General features: G+C 35.4%; 1 protein-coding gene across 16 annotated transcripts in view; it reads right to left on the bottom strand.

Annotated features, from left to right (window-relative positions):
* Positions 1 to 14,008, bottom strand: part of Rbm26 (RNA binding motif protein 26) — a 73,731-nt gene that overhangs the window by 43,326 nt on the left and 16,397 nt on the right. For 9 of the 16 annotated variants that reach the window (XM_057786706.1, XM_057786707.1, XM_057786708.1 and 6 more), the window contains exons 2-9: positions 9,751 to 9,869; positions 9,068 to 9,204; positions 6,392 to 6,480; positions 5,447 to 5,664; positions 3,881 to 4,141; positions 2,944 to 3,183; positions 2,374 to 2,544; positions 1,901 to 2,056 (exon numbers count right to left, since the gene is read on the bottom strand). In XM_057786706.1, the coding sequence (XP_057642689.1) occupies positions 1,901 to 2,056; positions 2,374 to 2,544; positions 2,944 to 3,183; positions 3,881 to 4,141; positions 5,447 to 5,664; positions 6,392 to 6,480; positions 9,068 to 9,204; positions 9,751 to 9,869 (1,391 nt within the window). The remainder of the gene's footprint in view (positions 1 to 1,900; positions 2,057 to 2,373; positions 2,545 to 2,943; positions 3,184 to 3,880; positions 4,142 to 5,446; positions 5,665 to 6,391; positions 6,481 to 9,067; positions 9,205 to 9,750; positions 9,870 to 14,008) is intronic. The other 7 variants (XM_057786721.1, XM_057786722.1, XM_057786717.1 and 4 more) reach the window with 3 other exon arrangements.

The raw sequence follows: 14,008 nt of genomic DNA, 5'->3' as shown, positions 1-14,008 counted from the left end.
TGGTTAAAACTAACAGCACCAGATAGTTGCCTTAAGCTATTAAATTCTTCTTCCTGCCTATATCTACCTGTGGGAACATCTATCCAGTTCTTGTCCTTTGAAATACAAAAATAATTTCAAGGACAAAGAAGTCATTTTTATATTAGAATTCCATACCATAAAAAGTGCCCAAGATGTTTTATTTAATGATTACCTCATATCAAGATTTAAAGTATGAAACCTAAGTCAAATTACCAAATAATACCCCCATGACAAACTAATGCCATGGTTCAGGCTACCAGAAATGCAGAGTAATTAAATAATTCATATCACTACAAGCTTTTTATACAATTGTCACAGTCCAGAACAAGAAATTTGAAAAGAACATATTGGGATGAAAAGAAAGGACTGAAAAAAGGACATGAAATTCATATAAACAATCCTCAATTTAAATGGTTTGCTAAATCAGTTGACAAATTAAAAGTAATTAATGCATTTCTAAAAGTAAAAACTGCATTTATAAATTATCACACAAAAAACATGATGTATCTAACTATTAAAATAATCACTACACAATTATGACTATGAGAAAAGGCAGTGTACATTTATCTCTCAATAAGAGCACTTCATGTATCCTGCAACATTATTCACAAAGAGCTGAAATTACCATAATGCCAATGGCTATGTCAAAAAATTTACATGCAAAGGATTTGATTTCTCTTCCTTCTCTCAATCAAAACTAAAAACCAGTCTGGCACTGAACAGGGTTTAAAATATTATTACCCAGTAGCAGCATACATTTATGCCAAACAAAAGAAGCAAAACATGAGTGAAGTAGGAGTTACCCGTAACAGCAAGGACTATTGATATGATTTTTAATGAAAATATAGGGCTGGACAAATAGCTCAGCAGGTAAAAGGGAGTACTACTCTTGCAGATGACTGAGTTCAGTACCCAGCACCCACATCAGGCAGTTCATAACACCAGAGGAAATTCCACCCTCTGCTGGACTGCTTGGGCACCTCCATTCACATACAAACCCACAGACAAAACTACATAATTAAAAATTACTGTTTTTCTTTCTAAGTGCTAAACTGACTCAAGGAAAGAAAGAAGACTCCTGTAAACTAACCAGGGTGGGAGAGAAATTCAGAGGATAAGTAAACATTATTAACAACTATAATCTGAAGGGTCTACTTTCCCATTATATGCAATGTATATGTCTCATTTATAGAAGCAACTAAAAAAAGAATTTACTGTCTCTCCTAGAATTTGAAAGATGAATTAACTGCTAGCCCATATTTCCTTTTGCTAAAGAAAAGTATCAAATTTTAACATGTCAAGTATACGAAAAAATCTGCATATGGAGTACAAGTTTTAGATAATTTCATTATCTAAACTATGACAGACTTCAAGACTTAAAGAATTCTATCTTACTCTCATCAATGGTTCTCAATGCTGCGACTCTTTAATACAGTTCCTCATGTTATGATGACTTCAACAACCATAAAATTATTTAATTGCAACTTCATAGCTGTAATTTTGCTACTGTTATAAGTTGTCATGTAAATACTTCTGGAGATATAGGTTTGTCAAAGGGTCACAACCCACAGGTTGAAACTCTCTGGTTTAAGTGAACCAGAAAGACCACACATGAAACAAAACAATAAGTTTCCTAAGACATACGTACTTTGGGCGAATTTCATAAATATGGAACTCATGACAGACCAGAAAACCAAGTGAGCAAACCACCACCATACCTTCCTTAAGCTTTCCTCCTTTCTCTGTCACTTGTTTGTTTTGTTAGAGATCAACGCAGGGGACCCTGTGCTTGATAAGCAAGCTTCCTGCTACTAAGCTACACCCCATCCTGCTGTCCCATTTTTAATGCTGTGAAAAAAAAAAAGATTGATCATAATACCTCTGGGTGGCAAATCCATATCCCCTGATGTTAGTCCTATCAAGTTAGGCCTTTGCGCATGCACTCTGTGTCTATACATAGGTCTGGAAGTGTTTGTTATGCTTGGTGCTTCAGGATTGTAGCCATCTGTATCATATGTATCTGGTAACACAAAAACTGTAATTAAACAACAATTATAAAAAAAACATTTGGTAACTTTCAAACAGTGATAATAGAAAAAACAAAAACATAACTTATAATTAGTAAAAAAAACCATAAAACTAATGTGTTTGAAATATATGACAAAGTTGTACTTAAAAAGTTACTAATAGAAGTCCTCCAAAAGATCTTAATTGAGTGATTTAATATTAATTCATCAAGTCCACTTCACACTGTATAATTTTAGTGAGAAATTTCTTCCCATATTTTTAACTGACTAGGTAGTTTTAAAGCAGAGCTTTACATTACGAATTTAAAGGGGACCAAAACTGCACCTGCAGTAAAGAGAGAGGGCGGAGCAGGAGGCGGCTGGTGATGAATGCCGGTTGTTACTACAGTGGGGACAGAGCTGGTTGCAGAGTTGGGTGGAGCATCCATGCCAGATGGCTGTAAAGGAGGGAGTGGAGGAGGTGGTCCTGTCAAAACCAAAGAATAAGAAATATCATCTGAAAGCAAACAAATGAAATAAATTATTATACATTCAAACCTAAAATGTTCTTTTATCAACTAAAATGTTTTCTATAAAGAATAAGCTCCTACAAGTAAGTTAACTTTTTTACAGTAAATATTCTTTTTAATCTATTCCAAAACAGTTTGCTGTAAACTATAAAGACCTACAAGCGAGGGAGCATTATCCTAATGTATGCAAGCCACAGGCTGTTACAAATCACAGTAAGTAGTTTAAAGGAAAGGTGACTTGTGCATGGTATCCAAGTGGGGAGAGAATACTTCGTTTCTACCAGGTTTACTTTAGAAATTATTAACAAAAACAAGTGTGAAATTACTAATTTCATAAAAGACTATAAGTAAGCAATAAATACTAGGAAACAACTTAATCTACTGACCTGTGACAGGTGGGAGACTGGGTGGTAATGGACCTGGTGGCGGCACTGGGGGTCTGAGATTCACAGGTGGGGGTGTAAGAATTGGAGGAGGTGGAGGCAGTCCAGGAGGAGGTGGTCCTTCAACAACAGGTGGCTGCGCTGGAAAAGGCAGCATCCCGGGCAGGTTCACATCTTCTACCACTACTGGATCACTTCCATGATCAAAAGGACACATGTCTCCTCTCATACAAAACCCCTTTTCTGCAAGTAAAGGATTATTAAAAATAAATGTGAAAAGCTCTGAGTTACCAAACAGCAAATAAAAGTATTTTTAGTATTGGGCAAAATTATAATTTACACTTGCACAAGAGCTCTATTCATTCCTAGTAATATAAGCAATTATCAACTAATAATATGCCTAACATACAAAATGAAAAAGAAAATTTAAATAAGCATAATAAATAAAATAATATAAACTTACATGCAACTTCCTATTTATCATTAGATAACACACTTAATACTTAGGTCTCTCATTTTACACCAAAAACATATTGCAACTGTGCTTTCAATACTAAACATAATCTTTCATAGTAAATCCATACGTCTGATTCTTTTGAAAAATCTTACATAGGATGTGTTTACTTCATAGGTCCTACATATACTTCAATAATCACTGATTTCATAAAAAACGATTTCATCAAAAATGTTCAAGTGAGCAGATTCCTTGAAAGGTAACTCAAATGGTATTTACTCTTTTTTGGTAAACTCCAACAATAGTGTTAATAGCAGTGACCTAATGGGAAATGACATTATGGAATTCATAAAGTGATAAAAAGCTAATCTGTCCTTTCTAATATCATAAACTCCTTTTGAATTATTACACAATCTAAACAAATAAAAAACATAAACACAAAATCAGTTAGACAAAAATAGAAAAAAATCCACTCGAGCGACTTACCATCATAATCTCTACACCGTTTCTTTGGCATTGGTGGCCTCACATAAGAGTTGTGATCTACCTGGTCTTCATGAAATTCAGACCAGCTTTCGGTAGTGTTATTACCATGATGAGTGGGAGCAATCACAGTAATGGTGCTGCTCAAAGTAGGCACAGGATAGTGGCCAGATGAAATATTAGATACTGAAGAGACTGGTGTATAATTATTTTCTAATGGATCTGTTCTGTCCAGGTCATATTTAGGTTTCACCAAATCCCTTTCTGAAATAAAACATAAATAACTTGCAAAACTATATTTTTAAAAAGAAATACAGATCTTAAAAAAACAATGTCAGTTTTTGCTAAATACATAGAACAGTTCAAACTTTCACAAATGTTCTCCTTTATAAGTAAGAACAGTTCAAACTTTCACAGATGTTCTCTTTTATAAGTTACTTAATAATTCGCTGATCAAAGTGTAGACATAAGGGACTGGAGTGCTTAGTCCTACACAGACAGCTAGGCCCCAGCCTTTCCCAAACATCTGAGGAGGAGACAGAAAGGTTGTAGAGACACAGTTCAGAAGACCAGTGTAAAATAGTGTCTTCTGGATACTGCATTCATGAACACACAGCCAATATGGCTGCCTGCAGATCACACTGACTCCAGCATAGCGAGAAGAGACTCAGGAGGCCCCACTCTTAGCTCAGGAGCTATCAACTGCTGCTGGCTGCAGGGGCAGGAGTCAGTATACTTCGGTAGCACAGCCTACGGTAAGCTGGCTGTGCTACAGTGGATGGTAATCTAGACTCATGCACATCTTGGCAGCACTAATTTGATTTGATGTGATATTTAAAATATTAAAAAAAACCTCAAATTGGAAAAGTGAGGGGAATAGATCTGGGTGGATTTGGGAGTCTAATAGTAATAATATATTGTATTCACATATAAAATAACCAAGAAATATTTTAGACTTTAAAAATAAAGCTGTCCAATAAATACACATTGTGCCAAGCTCAGTCAATATACATGAAATAAAAGTCTTTAGTAGAAAAATTTAAAGAGTATTCGCAAGCCAGACTTGGTAGCACACACATTTACTCCCAGCTCCTGGAGGCAGAGGTAGGTGGACCTCTGTGAATTCAAAGTCAAACTGTTCTATCTATAGTGTGTTCCTCGATGGCCAGAACTACATAGTTAGGCATTATCTTGAATGAAAACAATAAATAAATATGTAATCTTTTTATGAAAACATTCCTAGAAGTCAACCATGGAAATACATGCCTTTTATCCCATTATAAGCATGCAGATCTCTGGATGTTTAAGGACAGCCTGGTGTACATAACCAGTTCTAAGCCAGTCAGGGCTACACAATGAGAACTTGTATTCAAAAGAAAAGAAAAAAGAGAAGGCATTCTCAAAAACCATAGTAGGAGACTGAACAGAGGAGGTGCATGCCTTTAATCCCAGAACTTGGGAGGCAGAGGCAGGCAAATAGGAAAGATAAAAAGACAACACACTGAGCAGCATGGAAGGATTTTCAAAGTGAAGAACTATAACCAAACCATGAACACATAGATCACTAACCCCGGCTTCGTGTCCGGCTTCTGCTCCTCGTCCTGCTTCTATCTCTATCCCGGTCACGAAGCCGCTCTTTACTCCAACTTCGGCTGCGACTCCTGCTGTAACTGCGACTTCTCCCTCGCCTTCTGTTATACCGATCTCTATATGAATCTCGTCGAGGAGGATTTCGATCATAATCTCTTTTGCGAGAACGATCGTCTTTTTTCCTCTCATCGCGGCTTCTAAAAAAATGTATCATCAAATATCTAAGTTGTGTCATTATCATAATACAAACAAGGGCAACTTCAAAAATTGAAAATTCTGAGATTGCTTATTCTAAAAGCTTTTAAAAAGAAAAATCAAATCTCTTAATTCTTAGTCTTATGTACAATATCTATTCGATTATGTATCTACACAGAAGGCATCTACATGCGTCTTATATTACAAATAGTCTATACATACAATCACGTTTACAAGTATCACTTATATCATACTCCAAACACTTTTGAAACCATAATAGGAAAAGTAATTTAAACATACTAAAGGGAACCTTCAACCCCCAACCCCACTGTTGCCCAAAAGAGCCCCAAATAAAATCTCTCACTAGGAGCCACAGGATCTGAAGTTAGAGAAAGTAACATCAATAGCAACCAATATACAAAGCACTATTCCGAATCTCACGCTCAGCACATACACTGGACCTAGATATTCTTGGTAGAAAAGGACCCAATTATACTTTCCTGAACCAATAAGAGAGTGTGAGTGCCGAGAGTGACGATGGCACATGTCTGCAATACAATCCTAGCACTCAGGAGGCAGAGGCAGGATTGCCATGAGTTGTATGCCACCTAACTGGCAAGATCCTAGATTAAAAAAAAATATATATCCAAAAGAACGAAAATATAAATGCTACTTATCCCTATGTAAAATATAACCTAAATAATAAAAAATGAAAACTAAACAAATCACCTGTTGTCTCTGTAGCGGGAGCTTGACTGGGGAGGACTATGATTCAGCCTTCTGGAAAACTTCTTCTCTCGCTCTTCCTCCTTTGTGAGCTAATATAAAAAAAATGGACAACTTTACCAATAGTAATTCTTTGCCACATTATTATTTAAAAGACTTAATATTAAGCTTAATTTATGTACTAGAAATACAAAACTATTATCACAATTTCAAGCAAAATTAATTTCTCTACCAAATTTCTTTAACCTGCAACCTGTAATTGTCTAAAGTTAAACTGAATAATAGTCATAGACCCTTACTTTAGATAATAGTGGCAAAAAAAGAAATGTAAACAAATGTCTTCAATTCAACATTTGAAAGCCAATTACTTCAAAAGTCTAGCATACATCCATACTTCTGTTTCATGGACTTGGTCTGACATCATAGAACAGAAGACATTAGTACTAATCAAGTCATAAATAAAAAAGACTACATGAGACTATACAAAATGAAAGTTTATTTAGTATAATATACATATAATAATATAAAACAAAACTGTCATTTTAGATGATCGTGTCAGCTATATATTACTGTTTCCTACAGGCTCTATTCATATTTTATAGTTATAAAGCTATTACAGGAATATGCCTTTAGTCATTACTACACTATCTGAATTATACTTCTCACAACACTATTCCATAGGACATTAATATGGGATTAGAAAGAATTTAAAAGTTAGACAAATCGAGGATATTGATAATAGATTCTGTAAATATGCCAAGGCTTTTAAACTTGTGTATTCTAAATAAGTACATAAAGAAATTCTGATGCAGACAATTTATTAATATACATATCCAAATTTATGTCAGCCTTCCCAGAAATCCTCTAGGATACACACACACACACACACATACACACACACACACGTAAAGCCCACTGGTATGAAATATACACCACATGAATTAATTAGAAACACATCAAAAGTCTAACTTGAAGAAATACTTCTTTCAATAATTTGCTCCTCCATCAATTGTTTTTCTCTTCCTACCCACTACAAATTCTCTTGCCAATCCATAAAAAACCAAGTACTAACAAAATCCACCTGAGTAGTTTTATTTCAGACTTAGACTCACTATGTAGCCAAGGCTGGCCTGAAACTTAAAAACATTATATCTCAACCTCAAGTGCAGGTATAAGCCTAAGGATATCTGGGTCTCCTGGAGCACTTTCCCCCCTTCTACTTGCCACAATGTATTCTTCCAAGCAAAACCAGTAACATTCCATCCTACAAACATACACAACAATATAGTAACATATTTTACACACACAGCAACATCCCATAATACATGTGCACCAGAAATTTTTTAGTGTTCCCGCACTATGTGGTATTTTGATAATTCTGAAAGCTCATCTACAAAAACTTTCCATGCCCACACAGACACACAAGCAAACATCATTAAAAATAAGATTTTTAAAAGGATAGGCTGGGGTCAAGTATGGTGACATACAACTGCAGCAGGAGGCAGAGCTAAGAGAATCATCAAAGAACTGGAAAACATCTTAGTGTATACTTCAAGTTTCAGTCAAGCTAGGAATACATAGTCCCTGTTCCAACACTCTTAAAGTAAAACTAGCCGAATACAAAACAGTAGAGTGCGAATGCCAGACACTGTTTTCTCTGGCACAACTGTCCTCGGTCATCTTGATTTTTACCAAATTGAGAAAATCTTAATTATTAAGGTTATTAAGCAAATGGAAACACAAATTATAAAATGTAATTTAAAACTTCCAAAAAATTTTAAGTATAAAGTAATTTCTATTGCTTTGTGAAAGCTCCTGTTTGACCATGTTGAAAATATTCTGACTAAACATATGACAGGCAGACAGTACATTTCCTGTTATCCTGATGAGTTTCACAGAACAACTATAGGATTCCATGACCAATAAATAGAGTTCAAAGCAGACTTAGAATGCTAAGTTTTAAAAGGGCCTACATATAAGACTGGTTGATCTTCAGCTACCTTCTGAAATTTTGGTATCTATACCGTCCCCACCATTTCTTGATAAGGATGGCTCACTGTACTGTCTTTGCAAAAACACAATGGTTTATGCCAACACTTGCTTTTCTCTTGGGAGTCTGGAATTCTGTTACATGTTATATAGTAGGTGCCTACTCCAAATAAAAATTAAGCACTGCTGCTCTTCCAGAGGGCTCAGGTTCAATTCCCAGCATCTACATGGTGGCTCACAACCATCTGTAACTAACTCCAGTTCTAGGTGATCTGAGACCCTCTTTTGTCTTATATGTACTAGGCACACACATGATACATAAACACCTAGGCAAAACATCCGTAAACACAATGAGATAATTTTTTTTAATTCAAAATAGGTCTTGCTGCTATAACTAGTCTCGAGGGGAATTAAGCATATCCCATGTGACCCCAGTGAATCTTGACACTTGCACTAATTTTCCACCAGATTTCCTCGCAAACCATTTTTCTTTGGTAACTTTTAACTCTTTTGTATTAACTAAATCATTGCCATGATTACAACTAAATTCCTAGTTCACTAATTACTCCTAGAGAAGTCCCTAAACTTAGGAACAGGTATTTAGGACACACAATAGAAAAATGCAGAAAACTTGACTAATTATTCCTTCAAAGAACTTAAGGAGCCAACACAAATATAACGAATTCTCACCTCTTCTTTTTTTATATCTTTTTCTTGGTGCTGAAGAAAGTCTACCTTCAGGCTACCTGACGATGGTTGCTCTGGAGGAGGTAGGTAACTCTTTGTATTCACAGCATCAAAAAGCTTCTCCACAAATATCTGTGTCTCTAAAAATAAAACCAAAAAGTTCACAGAATAAAATATATTCAGTAAGACTTTAATGGGTTCTACACAGCAAGTTCCTTAACACCCTGATCAATAGCTTGCCAAACAGTATATAATGGAACAAGTTCCATGACAACAATTCATTCATGTTTCAAGACTAGAATCACAAGTTTCTTGGCCAGCTGCTTCCATACATGACTATTCTTTGACATGTAGCACAACCAATATATAAATACAAGAACTAGTCATTATCTAGATGTGGGAAACGTGTAACAAAGTTGAAAAGATGCCCTATACAACAGTCCAAGATATTTTCTTAGTATTGTCTAAAATAGGCAGCCATTTCCTAAATATGTTAGTCTATGTTACAAAACAACTATAAAAGATACTGAGGAAACTAGTCATATATATAATCAGTAATATGTGTATTCAATATTGTTACAGCTAAAAGCTTTGTTGCAACGAGGGGCTAAATTCCTTTAATATTCAGTCCATAATCTTATTTTATATAACTTACTCAAAAAGTATTTTAAAACTAAAGGTGTTACCTTTCTGAAGAAATACATCAAGCTGATCAATACATAATGCCTTTAATTCCTTTTCACTTTTGTCTTTCTTTACCAGAGCCAAAACATATTTTGCTAGGGCTGATGGATCGGCATCACAGCTAAAGGGGAAAAGAAAAATTTGAATGAAACTTAGCCATAAATGATTTCACAGTCTATAACTGAGTTAAAACTTGCAAACTATGACATATAATTGAGTTAATATATGTAAAAACACTAGGCTCATGAAAGACCCTGAATGAATATGTTTTCCTTATGTTAATATATTTTACATGCTGCATCACTTCTTAAAAACATAATTTCTTAAAAGAATGTCACTGGGATTGGAGAGATGGACTAGTAATTAAGAGCACTTGCTCTTGCAGTTCCTAGTTCAGTTTCCAGAATTCAAATGGAGGTTCATAACCATCTGTAACTCCAGCTCATGGGGATCAAATACCGTCTTCTGATCTCCAAGGGTACCAGGTATGCATGTGGTACACACATATATACACAGAAACAGACAAAACACTCTACACATAAAAAGAAAATAAACCCACACAGATAAATAAATAAATAAATAAGTGGATGAGTGGATGAATGAATAGATAAACAGGTAAGTAAGTATATCACCCCCCCTCCGATAAATAAAACGGCAGAAAAGCTAGAAAGCAAATCAAATGCATTAGGAATTTATATTTTATAAAAATAGCATTCAAGCAGTACGAAATTTGGTAACTATCTTTAAAAACCATGTTGGGGGGATAGAGAGATGGCTCTGAGGTTAAGAGCACTGGCTCTTCTTCCAGAGATCCCGAGTTTAGTTCCCAGCAAGCACATGATGGCTCACAACCACCTATAATGAGATCTGGTGTCCTCTTCTGGCCTGCAGGCACAAATGCAGGTAGAACTCTGTACACATAATAAATAAGTAAATCTAAAATAAAGGTAGGTTAGATTTAAAAAAAAAAAAAAAATCACATTAAACTGAAAGTAGAAACATGAACCCACTATAGAAAATTACTAGCATTAGAGAAAAACCCGAGTCATATTATAATACAAAATTCTTGTCAGCAGCCGGGCGATGGTGGCGCACGCCTTTAATCCCAGCACTCGGGAGGCAGAGGCAGGTGGATCTCTGTGAGTTCGAGACCAGCCTGGTCTACAAGAGCTAGTTCCAGGACAGGCTCCAAAGCCACAGAGAAACCCTGTCTCGAAAAATCAAAAAAAAAAAAAAAAAAAAAAAAAATTCTTGTCAGCAAAGAGTAATACCATTGAATAAAAAAGTCTTCAGAATAAAGAGTCAAAAAATAGGACTAAAAGCTCAATAGTTAAAACAGTGGTTTTCAATCTTCCTAATGTTCCAATACAGTTCATGCTGCTCCAACCATATAATTTTTGCTGCCACTTCATAACTGCAATTTTGCTATCGCTATGAATCATAATGTAAATACCTATGTTTTCCAATGGTCTTGGGCGACCCCATGAAAGGGTCCTTCAACCTCCAAAGGGGTCACAACCCACAAGTTGAGAACCGTTGAGTTAAAAAAAAAAAATTCCTCAAGCACTAAGTTTCTATAATTAAGATTAACTCAGTAACACAGGCAGGGCGTTGGGGAGGGATGGCCATTTAAAGAGAACTAGAAAAATTATATTAAATTCACATCGGGGAACGACAGGCAACAAAATACTCAAAAATAATATACTTAGGAAAAGCAACTTCTTTAATATAAAAAGCAACGTATAAAAGTGTAAACAATATGCTACTATTTGTAAAGAAGAGATTATATACATGGACTGTTACAAATAAATAATACATATGCATAAGTATAACTAATAATTACAGTTACTTGTATGAGGAAGCGTTGGTTGCTTCAATAAAGGAGAAACTGGGTCAGAAAGGAATGCTCTAATACTGAAATCATGTTTGTCCAACTCAAAAACTAAATAAAATGTGTTATTAAGGATCACTTAACAAATTAAACAACAAAATAACAGCAATAGCTAGCTTTACTGAACTCATTCTGTTCCATAAACTAGGCTAGCTCTACTATTATATGGAAAGCTCTCGCTTTACTGAGAAAAAACTGAGGTGAGTAGGAAAAAGTTAAGCAGGTCCCCTAAGACTATTAAATAAGTATAGCGAATGAGCCAATATTTAAAGCCAAACTATTCAACTCTAATGCTCACTTTTTAACCACTCTGGAGGACTCCCTCTTTACAATGAAATGTCCAGAAACCAGATAAACAATTCATCATCTCTCTACATGACGAGTGTTACAACCACCAACTCCTATGCACCTCCCATATTATTTTCTGTAAAAATCCTCCTGGGCTTTACCTCTCAACAGCCTCAGTTGCAACCCAAGTCAGTTCCCTTAGCTCCCATCCTGCACTCTATCCATTTTCAAGACTTGAAGTTAGTTATAATAGAAATGGAGGAACATTTTTTAATGGTACATGAGAAATTTTATGAAAACTTATTTTCAAAACTCCCTTTGGACTGGATAAAAGACTTGATGGTTAAGAGCACTGAACATTCTTCCAGAGGTAACAAACTCAATTCCTATCACCCATGTGGTGCTGAACTCTTGTAAGGATCAGAACTGAGTGCAAGCGTACTTTATGACTGTTTAGAAAAGACAGCCCAGGCCAACAGAACCCAATAGAAAGAACCCAAGGTTTGGAAAGAGTTGACACCAAAGAAAGATTCCAGCAAAATGGAATAAAATGAACATAAAACATCTGAATTACCCACCAGATTAACATTTTCGGTGACTCTGGACGAATTATTCAGATTATTATGGTCAGTCACAAAATTACTTAAAAGCCTAAGAATAAAACTTCATCACTATCTGAACAAACCTTAATAAAACTACTAAGAAAACACTTTTAGTTTTAAAATGGAGTTGTAGAGGTCCAGCTTCATACCACTGATGAAAAGCACAGGGATGGAGGCAGTGAAAGGGCTCAGTGTGTCAAAGTAACCTAGCAAGCTGCCACAGGCACACGATGACAACAAACATGCCTATACACATATACACAGACGATAAACATTTTGAAAAATATAAAAAGAAAGCATATAGCTATTAAGAACATTAGTCTCTTCTAGATAGTAAGAAGGAAATTATACTAAATGATGGAATTAAAAGAAATGGAGAAAACCAATAAAATTCTTGAAAATAATTAAACTGTTTTAATAATTTAAACTAGAATCAGACTAAGCCTCAAAAGAAAAGCTGCACACAATTCTCTAACACGATCATCACATTTATATTTTAACTTAATGATGTCAGATTGGTAATAACAGTACAGAAAACACTGGCATTCCACCATATATATATGGCTGTATTTCAAGACAGGGTTTCTCTGTGTATCCCTGGCTGTCCTGAAACTCAGGCTGTAGACCACGCTGTCCTTGAATTCAGAGATCTGCCTCCCTCTGCTGGATGAAAGGCATGTACTTCTATAACCACCCAGCTTCTACTATACTATTTTTAAGATTTGCCCTGTTCAACTATCCTAAACTTTTTAGAATTTCAGTGGAAGATAACTGATGGAATTTAACCCGAGTTTCCATTTATGAGGAGCTGGAGATTACCTGGGGTGGGAATTAAAACTTAAATAATCTCAATAGCTTTAGAACATAGTTACAAACCCACATCTGCTCTGATCAATTTTTTATTTTATATTCATGAAAACCATTTAATTTGCAAGTCATAATTCTATATTCTATACTTAGGATTAGTCTTTCAAAAAACCCAAATTTCAAATTGGGCAGTGGTGACTCACGCCTTTAATCTAGCTCTTATAGATCTCTCTGAGTTCAAAGCTGGCTGGTCTACAGAGCAGTTCCAGGTGTAGCTAGAGCTACACCAAGAAACTCATGTCTCAAAAAAAAAAAAAAAAAGTCAAAAACAAAGAAGAAAAAAATTTCATGGCAAAAGACATAATACATAGAATATGAAATTTAATTACTATAGCTTCATTACTATATTGTTTTATTCAAATAAACCAAAAATACTTGCATATAATTTACTTACAATAAAGGCTATTAAGAATTATGAAGCAGCCGGGCGGTGGTGGCGCACACCTTTAATCCCAGCACTCACTCGGGAGGCAGAGGCAGGCGGATCTCTGTGAGTTCGAGACCAGCCTGGTCTACAAGAGCTAGTTCCAGGACAGGCTCCAAAACCACAGAGAAACCCTGTCTTGAAAAAAAAAAAAAAAAAAAGAATTATGAAGCATCTACATTACAAAA

Source organism: Chionomys nivalis, chromosome 12 (genome assembly GCF_950005125.1).
Source record: "Chionomys nivalis chromosome 12, mChiNiv1.1, whole genome shotgun sequence".
NCBI lineage: Eukaryota > Metazoa > Chordata > Mammalia > Rodentia > Cricetidae > Chionomys > Chionomys nivalis.
This window is presented reverse-complemented; position numbering and strand designations above follow the sequence as displayed.